The following is a 19,112-nucleotide window of genomic DNA, read 5'->3' as shown; positions in this document are numbered from 1 at the left end:
AGATACAGGGTCAGCCTTATTCAGGAGTAGAGTAGAAAACTACTTCCCTAGGGGAGCTGATAAATTCCTTGGAGGTAAGTGCTATGACTTAAACTTCCTTATATTCTATATAACATCTATCATAATGCCCAAGATAAAGAATCATTTAATAATCAGTTCTTACTTTTAAATCTGAAAAATATATTTTCCTCATAACAAAATGGTCCAGTCTGAAATTGTCATTCTCTCTCCAGAATGCCATCAATAAAATATGCCATAGGCTAGATTATAGGAAGATAATACAGAATAATCACATTTAGTTAGCTGACCCTTTGGAAGTTCAAAACTAGCCTGAAAATAATAGCTATATGACAAATTACAACTGAAGGTCATCACAGAAGGACAAGGAAGAACTGAGATAAGGAAATCTGGCACTGGGGTTCTGGGCAGGAAGAGAAAGAAAAGCACTAACATGGGGCAGAAATGTTTAAAGTAAGCTTTACTTACTTTACTATTTTGCCTATTGCTGACCCTGGTTATACAGAAAATCTGTGATAGTGGTGAAAGAAAAGTCAATAATGGAGATGAATATATTATAAGCCATAGGGCAAATCTGGGTGTTCCCTCCAAAGGCAAAGTCCTGAACAAGAAGAAAGCAAACTAAATTGAGAAGCATTCAATGAAAAATATAATTAACATTTAATCAGTCATAACAAGTATACATTTTTACTTTATAAAACAGATCTTCCCTAAAAAAATCATATTACATTTAATTTTCACAAGTTTAATTAATATTGTTTTCTATTGACAGATTAAGTATACAGAGAGGTTATTCCTCCTAAAAGTGATGGTGTATATACAATTTGCCTCAGTTAATACTAATAAAAGTAATTGCTATTCATTCTTAGCAGCAAATGATATTCTCTCCTAGGTCTGCTTACAAATGAAAACAAAGTTAGTAATCCAAGTTTTCACTTTTTTCCTGCATTTCAAGTAGGAATAATTTTAGTCAATCTGAGAATTTAATTGTAGACTATTACAAAAGTAAGTACAAATATATGCATGATGTTTGAACATGTATAAAAAGACAGTATTGGCTAAGTAGGAAGAATCCTGGACTAGTATCAGAAAATCAATCTAGGTTCAAATACTGGTTCAACACTTAGTAGTCATGTTATCTCTGACAATTCATTTAAACCTCACTAAATCTCAAAGTTCCCCATCTAAAAGTTGAGAACTACCTTATTTTTAATGTGTTTGTAAATATATTTATCCCAAAAAGCATCTATCCCATCTAATAAGGGTAATCAGATGTGAACATCATAGAAGTTGGATAGATTTAAAATTGAGTTTCTACAAGTATTGGGGTGTTTAATTAGTTAATGCAAATTACTAAGGCCAAGGTCATAGGTTTGATCCCCTCATAGACCTTTCAATCAAGAAACATTTATCAAGCACCTATTCTGTGCCAGGAACCAAGGATACACAGACAGAAACCAAACAGCTCCAGAAGGAGTTCATATTCTTTCAAAGGAAATAATATATGGTGATTTAAGTAAATGCAAAGGAATGGGGGGGGGGGCAGAGTAGGGGGGAACAAGTGAAAGAGGGATGGAATCAGAAAAGGAAGTATGTGGCAACTGAGTTGAATTTTGAAGGGGACTATATAAAAAATAGGGATAAGGAGCAAGTACAATCCAGGTATGGAGTATGGAGCAGAGCTTCCATAACAGCATGGAGAAATAAGATGGAATGTCATGGAGGAAAACCGTACCATAGAGTACAAGAAGGAGCATAAAAACTACGAAAGAAAGACTATAAAAGCACTTTGAATGTCAAATAGGGGAGCTTGTATTTTATCCAAAAACAGTAAACAGAGTTACTTGAGCTTTTCAAGCGGGGTGCATCATAGTCATACATGTGCTTTAGGAACGTTACTTTGAAATTTATGTTCTCTTCAGAGCATGGCTGCAGCTTTAATTTAATCCTGATCTGTTTTGAAATGTATCCCAGACAAGATAGAAGCATATATAGTTTGGAGCTACAATGTGTCAAACTACTAAAAAAATAGTCAAAACGCTTCAAACTTTTGGTAGTCATTGGTGACATTTTTATACAGAAAAAAACCATCTAATTTCTTATCTACAAAAATGAGGATTTAGAGATTACTTCATACCTATAGATAGTATGAAACTATTCTAAAGCATGCTAAAAAATTATTTTGTAAAATCTAACTGTACTTTTGAAACATCTTTTAAAAGTGATTGATTCATTTGGGTGGTCCAGATGTTTCAAGGAATTGCCTGAAGCACTGAGTTTTTGTAACTTGCCTATGACTGCTAGCATGTATCAAAGGCAGGACTTAAACCTAAGTCAACTTGTCTCCAAAGATGTTAGTTCCTGTGTCTATCAAGTCCACACTTCCTCTCTAATGTGTTGTGCTGGGCAAAAAGTTAAAACGATATTATTTGTAAGCATCCTGGGTGCTGGATCTTTTGTAAAATTTGTATTCAACCTTAAGAAAAATTGTATTCAAAATTTAACACAACTGAAATACAAAAAAATTCTTTTGGTGACTCTTTACATTGAAAATAATCTCATAAAATAAATATACTAGTGTCAGTTATTCTAAGCCCCCATTAAAATTCTTTGTCTCTTTTTTCTCATTTACTTCTCATTAATGTGAACACAGTGTATATTTCCCTTTCTATAGATTGTTTTTGCTTTGTAGTATATTTCATGTCTTTCCAGATTTCTTTGTATTCCCCATATTTTTCAGTCTTAGTTGAATTAAGGTATTACATTACATTAATGTACCACAACTTATTTAACCATCTCCATATTGTTAAACAATTAGATTGTTTGAAGTTTTAATTATATACTCTATGTGCATGTGTGTGTGTGTGTGTGTGTGTGTGTGTGTGTGTGTGTGTAAATTTTTAAACAGATTGCCCTTTTTAAAAAAAAATAAGGGGGCAGCTAGGTGGTTCTGTAGATAGAGCACCAGCCTTGAAGTCAGGAGGACCTGAGTTCAAATTTGGTCTGAGACAATAACTACATCACTGTGCTACCCTGGGCAAGTAACTTAACCCTATTGCCTAGTAAAAAATAAACAAAAAGTTTCAGAGTACAAACACAACAATAGAATTATTGGATTAATTGGCATGTTTATCCTATCTTTGATATCAAACTACCCCCATTACTCTCTAAAAAAGTTTTCTAGACAGAATTACAATTCTACAAGCAGTTAAGAAGGCACCCAGTTTTCTATAATAACAACAATATAGAATTTTCTTGCTTTTAATTGTTTCTGCCAATTTGATGGGTATGAGATGGTAGATAACGAAGTTGTTTAAATGTACATCTTTAAATATACATTTTTTTGCATTAACAATGTATCTTTTTTGAAAATTGCCTCACACAATTTGATCTTTAATCAATTGTGAACTGTAAGTTGCCATTATGTCCATTTAAAATTTCTAATATATTTTATATGACATTTTTATCTGCCATTATTTGCCACACAATTTCCCCCCAACTATCAGTGTCTTATTTTTATATCCCCGGAAGTTAATGCCTTGCACACAGAAAATTTTTAACAAGTTTTTGAATTGCTTTGACAAAGGTTTAAAAAAACCCTACCATAGTTTACAAACCATTTAAAAAAAAGAAACCTTTTTTTCATAACTCAGAAGCTCCCATAACTAAAATCTCTATATAGATTCCCAGATCTATAGATTCAGCTCCACTCTCTCCCCAAAATTTTAATCCTGGATCACCAACTTCCTGTTTTCCCCATGCCTGCAATACTCTTTCCCTGATTATTTCTACCTACTGGCTTCCTTGGTTTCCTTTGAAGTCACAACTAAAATCGATATATCTTCTACCAAAAGCTTTTTCCAACCCCTCTTTATTCTAGTGCTCTCCTTTATGTTAATTGTGTCCAAGGTCATCTCCAGTTGTCCAGTTGTCACTGGACCCAGATGGCTCAGGAAAAAGTAAGGTTAGTGACTTTGCACAACTCTGCCCCCCCCCCCCTCAAATTTGACTTGTGTTTGTCATGACTTCACCTCCCTGATGTCAAGGTCGCCTTCGAGAATGAAGGATAAATATCATCATTATGTCCTATTTATCATATTTATAGATTGTTTTTATTTGTCTCCCCCACTGTGAGTTCCTTGAGGGATGTCTTTTGTCTCTTTTTGAATCTCCAGTACTTGGCACTATGGGTAGTGCATAGCAGGTCCTTAATAAACGTTTGCCCACTAAGGCCCATTAAAATATTCCAAACTGGGGTGGCTAGGCAGCGCAGTGAATAAAGCACTGGCCGTGGAGTCAGGAATACCTGGGTTCAAATCCAGTCTCAGACACTTAATAATTACCTAGCTGTGTGGCCTTGGGCAAGCCACTTAACCCCATTTGCCTTGCAAAAAAACCTAAAAAAAAAAAAGATATTCCAAACTGGGGGGCAGCTAGGTGGTACAATGGATAGAGCACTGGCCCTACAGTCAGGAGTACCCTAGTTCAAATCCGACCTCAGACACTTAATAATTGCCTGACTGTGTGACCTTGGACAAGTCATTTAACCCCACTGCCTTAAATAATTAAAAAAGGGGGGGGGTGTTTATTTCAAACTGAAGGTCCTGGGGACATCTTTAATTCAACATGTTCTATAAGGATCTCATGATCTCCCCCCCAAAAAAATCTAAATTTGCCTATTTATGACAAAGGTATCTCAACATCCTTCCAGAATCTGTTCATAATCTTAGCAGCATTATTCTCCACTAATCAATCTCACATAATCAATCCCACATATAGTCAAAATCTTGCCATTTCTACTTTCTTAATATCTCTTACATCTAATACTTTCTTTCCACTCCCCACTACAACAAACCTACTAATCAGTCTCTCTCCCTCCAATCTTTCACCCCTCTCATCTATCTATCCACAGCTGGCAAAGAAAAATTTTCCTTAAGCCCCTATCTGACTATAAAAGCTCCTCTCCTCATTCATAATGGCTTCCAATTTTCTCAAGGATCAACTCCTATAGTTAGTCTTTAAAAGTCCTATACAACCTGACTTCAACCTATCTTTTCATCCTCATTGAATATTACTCTCCCTCCCAGCTTTTCTCTCCATTTCCTCACTCAGACACTCTCACATCTCCCTTTTCTGTGCCTCCCTTCTTATTTTGTAGTCTTCAAAAGCTTTGTTTTCCTTTCAAATGTAGCTCAGGGCAGCTAAGTGGCACAATGGATAGAGCACCAGCCCTAAAGTCAGGAGGACCAAAGTTCAAATCTGGCTTCAAACACTAAATACTTGCTCAGCTGTCCAACCTTTGGCAAGTCAATTGACCCCATTTCCTTACAAAAATAAAAAAAAAATGTAGTTCAGGCACTGTATCTTCAGCATGAAACCTTTCCTCCTAATCCCTCTTGCTCAAGCCATCTATACCAAACTATCTTATATTTAACTCCTGTATATATATGTGTTTATCAAAAATAATGATCAATATGCAACTTCAATGATGAACTGTTTTGATCCTAAGTAGACTGGTTGCTCCAATGACAGATGTCTCTCACACTGGATGCAATTTTTCTAGTCTTCTAGGAGTAGTAAAGTTTTTATATACTTTGAAGAACCCTTAGAGGATTCGGGGTTGCCTCGATACCACCTTAAGTACTGAAGTAAGACTTCAGTGGGAAAGTCAAATATAAAGTAGGTTAAAATGACTGCACTTATTATTCAGAGGGATACAGACTTAATAACTGAAAATATTCTATGTTAGAACATTAGTATTATTTTAAAGTTATTTTCTTAGTTTTAAAATAATATTCTAAAAGAACTTATTTTATACTGTCTTAAAGAGTAAAACTTCTAATGAAAAATAGTTTTGATTTCAAAGAGAAGATATATGGTTTTTTACCTTATGCAGAAATCATCCCTTTAAAAAAATATCAATTCCAATGAAAATTTACAAGTAAAAAGATTTTTAAAAACATCAGAAGAGCACTGGATCCAAAGGAAGTCCTTCATTAGAATAAATAAGAGCTGCTTTATAACTTTAAAGTAAGTTCAAAAGTAATATAGGGTTGAGGTAGATACAAGGCAGAGAGCATTGGATGCAGATACTTACTAGTTGGGTGAGCCTATCACTTAATCTCTCTCCAACTCAGTTTCCTTGTCAGAACAATGGAAATAGTAACAGCACCTCCCTCCTTTCCAGGGTTGTTGTAAGGATTAACATGAGATTTGTGTAAAGCACTCTGCAAACCTGAAAGTGCTACATTAAATGTTATCATTAAGATTATTTATAAAATAGGGGCAGCTAGGTGGTGTAGTGGATAAAGCACCAGCCCTGGAGTCAGGAGTACCTGAGTTCAAATCCAGCCTCAGACACTTAATAGTTACCTTAGCTGTGTGGCCTTGGGCAAGCCACTTAACCTCATTGCCTTGCAAAAACTAAAAAAAAAAATTATTTATAAAATAAAGCCTAAATCAAGCACAAAGGTGGGTTCCCTGCACTGAACACTCTACAAGAAGCATCATTAAACCAAATGGTTGCTGTCTCACTCAAGAAAGGGCTTTTGCAATCAGTCAGGCACACAACTTTACTTTCACAAACAGAACTCAGCCTTTTAAAAAAAAAATAATAATGGGGTAGGGGTTAGGGGAGAAGAGAAAGGCTGTGGAGACTGGAGAGATTAGAAAAATAAGGTAACAAAAAGTGACTGATGCCATTGTCCCCAAATTCCCTAGGTATCTTCAGATATATCATATCATTTGAGAGTGAATTGAAATGGACAGCTCTATCTTAAAATTAATGCAATGTTCTCCAGAATTCAATCATTAAGCATAGCACAGAAAAAATAAACAAAGGTTATCAAGTACCATCGAGTACATACAGGTATATAATAATTAAGTACAGTACTTTGTTTGACACATAGTAGGAACTTAATAAATATTTGTTCAATTATCACTACAACTCTTGCATTTTACTTTCAAAGTCCCAGACTCTCACCCTCACCCTATTTACTCTAAGATTAGACAGGATTCTAATAAACTTGGTTATCTAGTTCCTAGTCAACAATAGGGAGGGAGGGAAAAGACTTCTAAAATAAGGAACACTGATAATAACAAGAAATGAAAGCAAATTTGGGATATAGTAAAGAAACTATATTCCAAAATTAAACAAGAATTCAAAAAGCAAAGCATAGAGGCAGAGTGCCTAAACACTTCTATAATCCCTCTGCAGGCATCTGTCTGTATATACTATCTGTAATCATAGTTATACATTTAAAGCTGCTAGGGATCTTAGAAATCGCATAGTATACAACACTCATTTTACTCATAAATAAATTAAAGGCTGAGATATTAATTAACTTGCCTAAGATATCACAAAATGGGGAATTTGAATCTAGGACCTGATTCCAAATGCAGTGCTTTCCCCCCCATCTAGTATGCTGCTTCCTGATGATTAAAAGTCTTCAAGACAAGGTTAACATATTTATTATTTAGAAAGAGTTCCACAAAAATAGTTGATATAACACATTTTTGTCACTTCTGCAAAATAATCATGTTTGGACTAGAGTATCTTTAAGATCTCTTCCAGCTTCTCAGTTCAATTTATCTGGAAAACTAACCTATATCAATTTTCAATGATGCCAGGTTAATGAGGCATTTCTGTGCTAGGCTATAACAACATATGAGCTAGAAAAAAGACCTCCAGAATTTTATAAATAAATTCTGAGAAAATGATGGTAGAATCATCTTAGAAAATATCTTACTATGGTATTTCACTAAAAAGCAAAGGCTGTATCTATCACATTTATACTTACACTTGAGTAAGAATTAAGTTTCTTCAGCTTTATAAAAAATACAAAAAATTACAAATTTATCCAAAAAATTTTTATTATACTAATGTGAAAGATTCTTTTTTAAATATATCATCTCATATTCAAAGTTCTTAAGTATCTGACTTACTAGAAATATAAATTAGTGTTAATATTAGCCTAGACTTCCAGAAAAGATCTAAAATTAAATGGTTGTTTCAATGAAACTTGACTAATTATGTATTAGTAAAAAATAAATGTAATTAACTTTTCAAAATTTAATCATTTTATTTCACAGTTATTCACATGGAATTATAAGTCTTGTCAATTTCACTTCTCTTAACAAGCATTAAGTCCAATAAGGCTGCAATATTTGAACTGTAAATACAATAAAGATTTGCTTCACAATTTCCCACTTATATAAAACTTTATATACATTCAAATTTTGGAGTCCTAAGAACAAGTCTACTGAGAAGGGCTTAAAATTATTATATTTTAATGTTGTTTGGCATAAGAAAATTCTGTGAAAAATAAAATTTAAATTAACGACTTTCATTTCAAATATATTTTATTATTAAATTATATGATTTTATATTTTAATGTGATTTTTGTATTATAAAATTCTTAGGCTTTAGTGTCTTGTAGATATATATATATATATATATAATACAATTTCACAAAAATCTTGAAATTAAATTTAATTAACTGCTTAAAAACTAAGTATATACTTTTGGAGGGCAGGAAAGGAGAAATTAAATATGAATACCAATTAATCAAGCAAAATGATTAAGGAATGAAATGTTAGAAAGAACAAGTTTCAATCTCAAGTACCAGGCATTTCATCAGAGTTATCTTGAAATATAGAATTTTTCAGGCCAACCAAACTTGCTTGGAGGCTTATCACTAACAATATGTCAAAAACTTTTGTTAAGTCAATAGGTACCCAATTGATTTTCTTGCACTTTCGTGCAGCAAAAGTCATGTCCACTAGACCCAGAGTAGTTAACTAAATCTTTTCAGCTCAGAATTCTCATTTCTAAACTTGTTACCTGAGGAGGGGGAGGGAGTGGGTGGGTGAGCCAGGAGAGATGCTCTAAATTAAATCATGAAAATTCCTTTTGGAAAATGAAAGGTTTAAAGATTAGGCGAGATTTTAAAAATAATCATCCTCAACTACAATAATGAAGCAAGTAAAAAAGCTAATAGATATAAAGGAGGTACTTGACAAAACTTAACAAAAATGGTGTTCAGACTGGGAGCCAAAGATCATGTGAGCCTTCAGTTTGAGTCTGATTTAGGAGGATCAATAAAAAAGATAAGGAAGGAGAAAGCAGAGGTTTAAAGAGCAAAGTGAGCATTGACCTTATCACAATCTATCCAAAAAGCCATAGATTTAGAGGCCCAGGGTTCAAAGTTCAACTATGCCACTTACTGTGAGAACTTGAGCAAGTCGCTTGACTTCCCTAGTTCCTGTCCAATTTCTCAAACTACAGTCCTATAATTGAGAACACTGCTTGACCATATGAATCACATCTTAACTTATATTTATAATATTATATATTCTAACATATCCCTCTTAACATCTGTCACAGTGTACTACATATACTAAGTGCCTTATAAAAGTATGCATACAACGATTTTGATAAGAATACAGCTTCATTATTCAAAAAATAAGTTAACTAGTGACTTCAAAGGACTGAAAATGAAGTATGCCTATAACCAGTGGTAACAAAAACTTTCAGGTATAATCAATATATAGATATAGAATTGCTTTGCTTGAATATACTTATTACTAGGAAGGCCTCATAGGGAGAAGGTTGGTGTCATCAGGAAGGGGTGGTTGTGCAAAAAAGAAATCATCTATGAGACTTTTTAAAAAAAGAAAGAAAAAGCACATTAATCATTTTAACAACCTTCCAAAGTAAATAATTATCTTTTATGGAACAATATTGCTAGAATGGACTTGAAAAACTTTCTGCTCAGTCTCCACAAATCTAAAACGACTTTACTCAAATTCCAGAAAAGAAATATATTCTCTTTTAGATAAGTATAGAATGACAAAGGCACAAAATTACTTAATGGATTTTAAAATGATACTTCAGTTATCCCCTCCTCTTTGCTGTTCCTTTTCCTCAGAATACATGTTTTCAGTGACAGTTCTCCTCTGGAACTGTCTTCTTCATTAATGCAACTGAAATACATTTCTGATGTCAAAAGAAAACATATTATTCAGACAATTTTAAAGTGTACTGATCAGGAGAGAACAAAAGGGGAACTTGATTTGCTGTCAGTCTTAAAGAGGTTCTATTAAAACCACATTGAAGCATATTTTGTTTACATAACACTAGATATTTTATATCATGATTTCTCATCCACTAACCTAGCCTCCAAACCAAACCGAACATTTTGAAACAAAAGAGAAAATTAGTATACTGTATATAATGTCAAATACAGTCACTATGTTTGGTTTTGTCTGTCATTTTTTTTTTTGAAACAAGAGGGTATGGAGAGTGGAAAATAAATATCTGGCATAATTAAGAATAAAATGAATTACTTTTTTAAAAAGGTAACCTACTTTTATCCATTTTTATCATTATCCAATAATGTTTGTAAGTTCTAAAAATGATTTATGAAAAAATGGCACCATATTTACATTAAATTAAACATAGAAGAGGCATGATAAAGTGGTAAAAGTACAATTTATGCTAATGGAAGAAATGTAAATTAAAATAACTTTAAGGTTCCATAATATCTATCGGATTGGCAAAACTGATAAAAAAAAGATAACTGAAAAACGCTGGAGGGGCTGTAGGCAAACAGCTGTCAAGATCCACTACTGGGAGAACTATGAATTGGTCTGGCCTTTCTGAAAATTAGTTTGAACTATGTTCCACAATGTACTAAAACTGTGGGCACCCTTTAACCAACTACTATACTATACCCCAAAGAGATAGGCAAAAGGCCACATATGTACAAAACATTTATAATAGTTCTTTTTATGCTGACAAAGAATAGGAAACTGGGGGGGGGGGGATATCACTCAACTGGAGAATGTTTAAACAAGTTAAGGTATTTAAATATGATGGCATATTATTGTACAGTACTTGGCACAGTGTGTGGCCCATATACTTTAATAAATGCTTATTGTAGTAGTCTGAAAGAAATGAAAAAGGACAATTTCAGGAGAAAACTAGGAAGATATGCATGAACTGATGCAGAATGAAGTGAGAAGAACCTGAACAAAATTTAGACAAAAAAATTTTAAAAAACAAACAAAACTTAAGAACTCTTGATCAATATATTGACCAAACACAAATTCCTAAAGACTCAAGATGAAACATATTATCCACATAACAGAGAAGTATTGGATTCTGAGTATACACTGATACACATGTGTGTATATTTGGACATGGCCCAAAGGGAGAAGGTTGTTTTGCTTAACTATGAATATTTGTTATGAGAACTTTATTTTTCTTTTTGGAGGTAAGGGATGGGAGAGAGAAGGCATATTCTGGGGGGAAAAAAGATGTTTAATTATTTAATTTCTTTTTTAAAAGGAAAAAAAGTGTTGTATTTAAGAGTCAGATCCTCGAGCTCAAATTCTAATCTGCTTGAAAAATCACTTAACCTCTCTGATATACAATTTATTAAATATCAAACTCATCTGTAAAATGAGATTAAAGTACAAGATACTACAGTTCCCTTTTATGCTCTAATCCATAAATAACTAATATAATGAAATTAAAACACACTTAATAAAATATTACTCAAAAAATCTAGATCTCCACATTTCAAACATGCTAAAATAATTTTTAATACTTTAAAGTTTAAATTCATTCAAGTTGCCAATGGGAATTGTCTATAAAATCACTTAGCAAAAACAGGAATGAGTTCAATCACTTTGTTTTTTCATTCTATTTAAGGTCTTATTTCTATTTGAAGTTTAAAAAGTTAAATGTGATTGGCCATATCACTGAAAGAAGGCTCTCTACTAAATCCATTTCTCCCAACTTTAGACAGAATTAACATCTTTGTAAAGTTACTATCATATTAAGATTTCTATTTAGAGAACCAGATCTCATCCAGTTTTTGACCAACCCCTGATACACTGAGTAAATGCCTACTACATATAAGTTCTTTGCTTGGTCCTGGGGACCAAAACAATCCAAAGATGATTTGAGAAGTTTTGAGAAATTTGCATTTCTCTGAGGAATTCAACATATAGGGAGATAAAAAAAAAAAAGAAAATAATGTGAGGAGGAAGACAGTACTGTCAAACAGGGGCAAAAAGGAAATCAATTAGGTGACGCAAAAAGCTGAGTCTTGCGGGAATGAAATACCTCAAAAACTCAACTTGTTTTTAGTAAGCTAAAGACTCAGATAAGGTAATATTAGTGAGTTATTTTATACTTGGAAATAGCAATTCTCTTTCCTAAGTATTATTCTCAAAATCAGGTGTCCTCAAAGTAGAAATAAGGATATCCCAAGTGAGAAGAACCAAGAGAGTTCTGGGAGATCCAAGAGATATGAATTACTTTGCTATTTTTTTGCTAAACTTCCTCTATGCTCTCTCCTTCCATGGTTGATCCTCTTCCCAAATAATCAATATTTATCATCTGTTCTTCACCCAAAATATCTTCCTTTTCTTTCAGTCAAAAAGCTTCTTCCCTTCCCAGTGACAAGAGAAATTCTACTACCACACTATGGTTAGAGTGGACTCTAGGTATAAAAAAAAAGCTTGGGAGGCATTACTCTGAGCAATCACATATAACGACTTCACAGATTTGTTGTGAGAAATAAATGAGATAACATTGGCAAAAGCACTTGTAAACCAGAAAGCTATATGACAATCTGGAATCTAAAGATTTGAAAAATTAATATAAAATTTGTGCTACGATATGATATAGGAGTCATTTGACACATATTAATTTGCTATGTTTATTACTTTTGCTTGTGTGCTAGTTAATTTATTAACAATTAAATCTGTAAGCGCATTCTATATTGGAAGGATGCTCTAGGCATGGGGTGGTTGACAGTCCTTCTGCCAAAGTACACCCAAACAACACGTGAAAAATGCTTTTTAAAAAACTAATAGTCTGAAATCTATTTGGCTAAAAGTGAAACTAGATTACAAAAAGTTATAAAAAAGGGATTGAAGTAGATGGATTAAAACAGAATACATTCTCATATAATTACAGAGCTAACACCAACGCGGCGCTGGAAACCTATGATCTAAAAGAACCAGCATTTAGTCACATAGCTGCACGGTGCTAGGTTTGCTACATAGTATCTCATGTGATTCGTAATGAAAAGAACAAACTGGATGTAGCAACTTGTATCTAACTGTACTTTTCAGAGAAACATTACAAAACTTCCTGCTTCCGGACAGCTCATGATTTGGTTCGAGTATTCACATTCCTTTATTAGTCACAACCCTAGAGAACAGCTTTTTTTTTTTTTCTGTTTATCTACTACCTGGATATGAAGTTTTGTTTTCTGGGGTTTCTTTAAAACTTATAACGTATATTCTAAGATATATTCTAAAGAGGAACGACTGACAGACAGAAGGGGGCTGAGGGGCACCCAGAGCGGGGATGACAGCGGTGTGAAGCTGGGCGCTCCGGGGGCTCCGGCCGTGCCCCGCTCCGCGTCTCTCCGCCGCCCGGGCCACGGGCCGCGGCGGGCCGGGGAGGGACCCGGGGAAGGGGCGGAGACCCTCGCCATCGCGGCCCTCGGAGCCTGTGGGCCTGCGGGGAAGGGACGGGCAGGGAGAGGGAGAGACAGACAGCGAGGAAGAGGGGCGGGCGCCGCTCGGGGAGTCCCTGCTGGTCCTGGTCGCGGCCCAGGCCCCAAGGCCCGGATGGGCGTCGCGGGCAGAGGGCCCCGCCGCTGCCCTCCACCTCCCCGGCCTCTCCCGCACCCTCGTCCGGGCCTTACACGGTGACGTGCCCGGAGCCGCGAACCACCACGGGGTCCGGCGAGTACTTCAGCAGCTGCTCCTCCAGGGCCCGCTCCTCGTCCTCCTCCTCCTCGTAGATCTCGTCGAAATCCGCCATTCTGCGGCCTGGCCGCCCCCCGCGCCCGCCCCGGCCCGAAGCGGGGCCCGAGTCCCGGGGCTGGGGCGAGAAGGCGGCGGCGGGCGGGCGGGCGGGCGCGGGAGGGTCGGCGCGGCCGCGGGCTCGGCGGCCCGGCCCGGCCCGGCCCGGCTCGGCTCGGCTCGGCTCGGCTCCCCCGCCGGCGCCCCCGGGGCACTAGAGCGCGGCGGCCCGCGTCCCGGCCGCCGCCGCCGCCGCCATTACCGTCAAGCCGGGAAGACGCGCAATGTCAACATCCGCTCGGGGGCCGCCACCTCCACCGGCGCCGCCGCCGCCGCCGCCGCAACTCGGGCAACCACGGCAACAGCCCAGCCGCCCGCAGCGGGAGCCGCGGCCTAAGGCATCGCGAGACTCGGCGGGACTGGCGGGCCCGGGGGGAGGGGCGGCGGCGGGCGCGGGGACGCGCGGGGGCGCGCGCCCGCCTTCTCCCCTCCTTGCCTTCCCCCCGCCTTCCTCCTCTGGACTTGGCGGGAGGAGCGGAGGGAAGGGGGCGGCCCCGCTGCGGACCCCCGGGGCGCAGGCTGCCCCTCCGACGGACGCCGGCTTCTCCCGGAGACCCGGCCAACCTAGGGCCAGGCTAATCGGGGCGCGGGGGGCCCCTGCCTCGTCGGCCCCCGCCCACCCCCCTTGAAGCGTCGCCCCTCCCTCCCCCCAAGAAAAAGGGCAGAGGTGGCAAGGTGACTCCAGAACCTGGGGGCGCGCTTAACATGTGGGGGGCACCCCACACAAACTACCCCGGGCGACCGTTGATAAAGTCCAAAGAAAGACGGGGCAATAAAGACAGTTCTGGGTCCAACGCAGGAAGACCTACCGCTTCAGGGGGTCCTCGGCTGTAAAATGGGGGTGTCAGATTCAATGGCCTTCATGATCCAACTATTCCTTCCTTCCCCAAAGCAAAGCTTTGTGACTCCCGGTTTCTATCAGTGGCACCATCTTTGATGAATTCTTACCCATGCTCCAACCTCAACTGCCTTTGAATATTTCCTCTCCCCCCCAATATTTAATCAATTGCCAAGTCTATCGGTTTTATAACTACTAATTAATTACCATTTATTATGTGCACTATTCTTAGCACTGAAGTGCCAAAAAAGAGGTCAAAGATAGTCCCTGCCCTCCAGAGGCTGCAAACATATATATTCAGAATCAAGAGGAAATAATAGAAGGAAAACACTGGGATTAAGAGGTGATGGGGGAAGTAAAAAATTGGTATTTAGTAGAAGCCAGGGATATTAGTATTCAGAATAAAGAATGGAAGCATTCCAAGCATGGGGAAAAGCCAGAGGAAAATGCTCAAAATACAAGCGATACATTGCTATGCTCTTAGAACAGCTAGGAGGTCAGTGTCACTGAATCAAATGATGGAGGGCAGGCAGAAAGTTGTAAGATTAGAAAGGTGAGAGGGGGCTAGAATATGAAGGGCTTTAAATGCCAAAGAGAGTGTTTTATATTGATCCTGGAGGCAATAGGAAGCCACTGGAATTTTTTGAGTGGGGAGGTGAACAGGATGGAACTTCATATTTTAGGAAAACTCCTTTAGAAGCTGAATGGTGGAAGAGACATAAGGCAGACAGACCCACTAGCAAGCTGTTGCAGTGATCTAGGTGGGAATTGATGAAGGACTGAACTAGACTGCAACGTCAAAGAAAGTACCATAATATTGGAGGAAAAATCAACCAACTTTGGCAACAGATTGGATATTCACAATGAGATAGTGAGGAATAAAGGATGACTCCTAGGTTGGGGGTCTGAGGGACTGAGAAGCTGGTATTGCCTTCTACAGCCATAGGGGAATGGGGAGAAGGAGGTGGGGGGGATAATGAGTTCCCTTTTGATTTTTACATGTTTATCAGACATCCAGTTTGAGATGTCTGAAAGACAGTTGAAGATTCTAAGCTGCAGGTTAGCAGGGCATTGGGATAGGAATGTTTGAGAATCATCAACACAGCATTAAATCCTTGGAGCTGATGAAATCACCAGGTGAAGTATTAAGGGAGAAGAAAAGAAAGCCCTAGAACCCTGAGGAATACCTAAGGTTAAAGGGTATGATGTGGAAGAAGCTCCAGCAAGTGTGACAGAAGGAGCAATCAGATAAGAGAAGCAGGAGAGAGAATGGTATCCCAAAAATTCAGAGAGAAGAAACTATCAAAGAGGATAGAGTGATCAGCAATATTGAAGGCAGCAGGGACATCAAGAAGAAAGGAGGGAAAAAAGGCATTGGATTTGACAACAAAGAAATCATTCTGAAAATAGTTTTGGTGGAATAAGGCAGAAATCAGCCTATAAGAGGTTGAGAAGAGATTGGGAGGAGAAAAAGCAGAAGTACCTATTGCAGATGGCCTTTTTTGAGGAGTTTGACTACAATGAGGAGAAGCAATATATAAAATGATAGCAAGGACTGAAGAATTGAGTGAGAGGTTTTTTTTTTTTTCAGGAGAGGAAAACCTAGACATGCTTATAAGCAGTAGGAAATGAGCCAATAGAGAGGCAGAGATTGAAAGTAAGTGAAAGGGTAGGGATGCCAGAGGGGGCAATCTGTTGGAGGAGATAGGATGGAAAGCATCCCCTGAACAATTAGTAGTGAGGTTAGCCTTGTTAAATAGTAAGTTCACTTCATCATGTGAGACCAGGTGAAGGAGGAGAGAATGGCAGAAAGAATCTTTAGGTGAAAGGAGATGAAGAGGAGAGAAGAAGCTCGCAGTGAATAACCTCGATTCTTTTTGTAAAAAATGAGACAAGATTCTCAGCAGAGAGTGTGGGGGGGGGGGAAGGGAAGCCATGTGAAGTTGAAAGAAGAATGAAAAGGTTTGGAAGCACTACTGTGCAGGGTGAGTTGGTAAGGGAGGTATAATAGAATTGTTTAGCAGCAGAGAGATCCCTGTTCAGATTATGTAACTTAAATTTGAAGCAGAACCAGTTGGAATGGTTGCACAATTTTCTAAGCTTTTTGTTCAGCAGCACAAGTGTCAGTGCAAAGGTGAAATCATTAGAGTGAGCCAAGTCTGAGACTAGCTGAGCATCATTGGCAATATAATTGGAGAACTAGGGATTCAAAAATGGAAGACAATATATGGTTTTATTAGTTCACCATAGGGTCAAGATAGAATAGATTTTCAGCTAGTTGCTAGTACAAGAGAGATCTCCTGGGAGAAAAATTGAGGGAAGGCATTAGAGGTCAAGGACCTGACAAAAGAGAAGGATTTTGTAAAGCAGAGAGAAAAGTGACAAGCCAATAGATTCATGGTCAGAAAATGGAAATTCAATATCAGCAATGTATTGACATCCTCTCCTAACTATTGCTATTTCCACTTTTTTCCCCAGGTCCTCCTTCCCATCTGCCTAGATTTTATTAAAAGAGCCTATTAAACAGTTTCTGCCATCTCTAGTCTTCAACACTTTGGCAGTCAGAGAAGAAAGATCCCCAAAGTCACCAGTTATTTGCTTCAGCATTTCCAACAAATGTCACTTTTGCCTCTGCTCAGTGACTTTCAGTCATGGGGTACTCCCTAAATTTCAAGGGAGTTAATTATACTTCAAAATATTGGGAAGTTTTATCAAACCTATCTCTTTAAAACTTCTACCCACTGATTCTATTTTTAACCTCTGGGGCCCTTCAAAAGCAGTCATCCCTAAGATTAATTTATCTTCCTTATGCACATATCTCATAATAATTCCTTTGCTCAATTGAAGCTAAGGAAAGTGCTTTGAAAATCTTAATACATTTGTATGTTCAATCATTCCCCAATAAAGTCCAAACTTCTTAACTATAAATTCACGGATGTAACCTAATGCATCCCTACCTCCCCACCTGCTGAAACCCTACTCATCCTTCAATGCCTCTTCCTTCATAAAGTTCTTCCATATGGTCAGAAATAATCTTTTCTCCCTTAGACCTCAGATGATACTTTTGTACCTTTCTAATTGACTCATAGAATTCAGCAAACATTTATTTAATACTTCATTCTTCAACCAATATTAAGTAATTACTGTGTAACAGAATATTGTGCTAAGCTATGGGAGGGATAGAAAGTTTAGATAAATACTCCCTATTCCTATAGTTTTCATAGCCTGTGAGAGATATCAGAAACAAATATAGCTAACTATAATGTACAATGTTATATGTGTATTAGAGAAATATGAAACAAAGTGTTTTGTGGAGTCCTAGATTCAGGGAAGAAGTAGCATTTGAGTTGGGCTTTAAAGAAGGGATAGAAATAGGCAAAGAAGAAAGGGAATGACATTCCAAGCAAAAGTACTGAAGCTAAATACCATGCAGATTTGAGGAGACTGTGCATTGTCCAATCTGAAGCAAATATAGAGTTTGATGAAGTACTAAATACTGACATAGGAGTGGAAATGTAGGGCAAAGTTAGTTTGTGAAGGGCCTTGAATACCAGGAAAAGGAGTTGAAACTAATGAATATGGCTACTGAATGGATTTTACATGCCTACATTAAGGAGGTGGTAATGGGGAAACAGGAGGAATGGGAATGACAGATATGGAGCTAGGAGAGGAGATTCAGTAATAACCTGGATATCTTAGGTGAAGGGAAAAGGAAGAGTCAGAACAGAGCACTATGCTCAGTTCTGGTATATAAAAATGAAAAAGATATTATATTCTACAACATAATTATTTATAAATGTGTTGTATTTCCTTCATTCAAACAGACTGTAAGTTTTTTGAAAGTGGGATTTTAACTGGTTTGGCTAGGTTAATTCCCTCTACTAAAGCGCAGACAGTGCTTCACAATTAATATATTATTTGGTTGAATTGAATTTAGATAATCCAGTCTTTATAATGTGAGTGTGATATTGTAGGCTCTCCCAGATTTAATGTTGTTGGGGCTTAGTATAAGGCCCCAACCACTGAGAAAAAGAAGTGTTCTATAAACCACTTGTCTTTCCTTTTCTCTGTACTCTCTCTGTACCATCCCATTCCTTTTCCCATTTTAAGGCAAGGAGCTAGCAGCTACATAGGGTAAGATAGTGAGGAGGAAGACATGAAGTACCTAATATGTTTTCATGCTAAAGAATTGCTTTTCTGGAGAAATAATATTACAAATAATATTCCATTACAAATCTATCAAATTAGGCAAGAACGATCATGACATTCTGTTTAGCCTATAATGTTTTTGAACTATAAGAACCATGTAATATTTTGGCTATATTATGGATAAATGAAAATTTAAGGAGAAGAGCTAAAAGCCTGA

The 19,112-nt window shown here is 37.5% G+C and overlaps 1 protein-coding gene across 1 annotated transcript in view; it reads right to left on the bottom strand.

The window, feature by feature from the left end:
* The window catches only part of CHIC2 (cysteine rich hydrophobic domain 2), a 40,802-nt gene extending 26,832 nt beyond the window's left edge, over positions 1-13,970 (bottom strand). Inside the window, exon 1 of the mRNA XM_074229419.1 lies at positions 13,749-13,970. Within this exon, the coding sequence (XP_074085520.1) occupies positions 13,749-13,867 (119 nt within the window). The 5' untranslated portion in view covers positions 13,868-13,970. The remainder of the gene's footprint in view (positions 1-13,748) is intronic.
* Between the last annotated feature and the right edge of the window lie 5,142 nt (positions 13,971-19,112).

Source organism: Macrotis lagotis, chromosome 3, assembly GCF_037893015.1.
Source record: "Macrotis lagotis isolate mMagLag1 chromosome 3, bilby.v1.9.chrom.fasta, whole genome shotgun sequence".
Lineage (NCBI taxonomy): Eukaryota > Metazoa > Chordata > Mammalia > Peramelemorphia > Peramelidae > Macrotis > Macrotis lagotis.
Note: the sequence above shows the minus strand (reverse complement) of the source record. Positions and strands in the feature narration are given on the sequence as shown.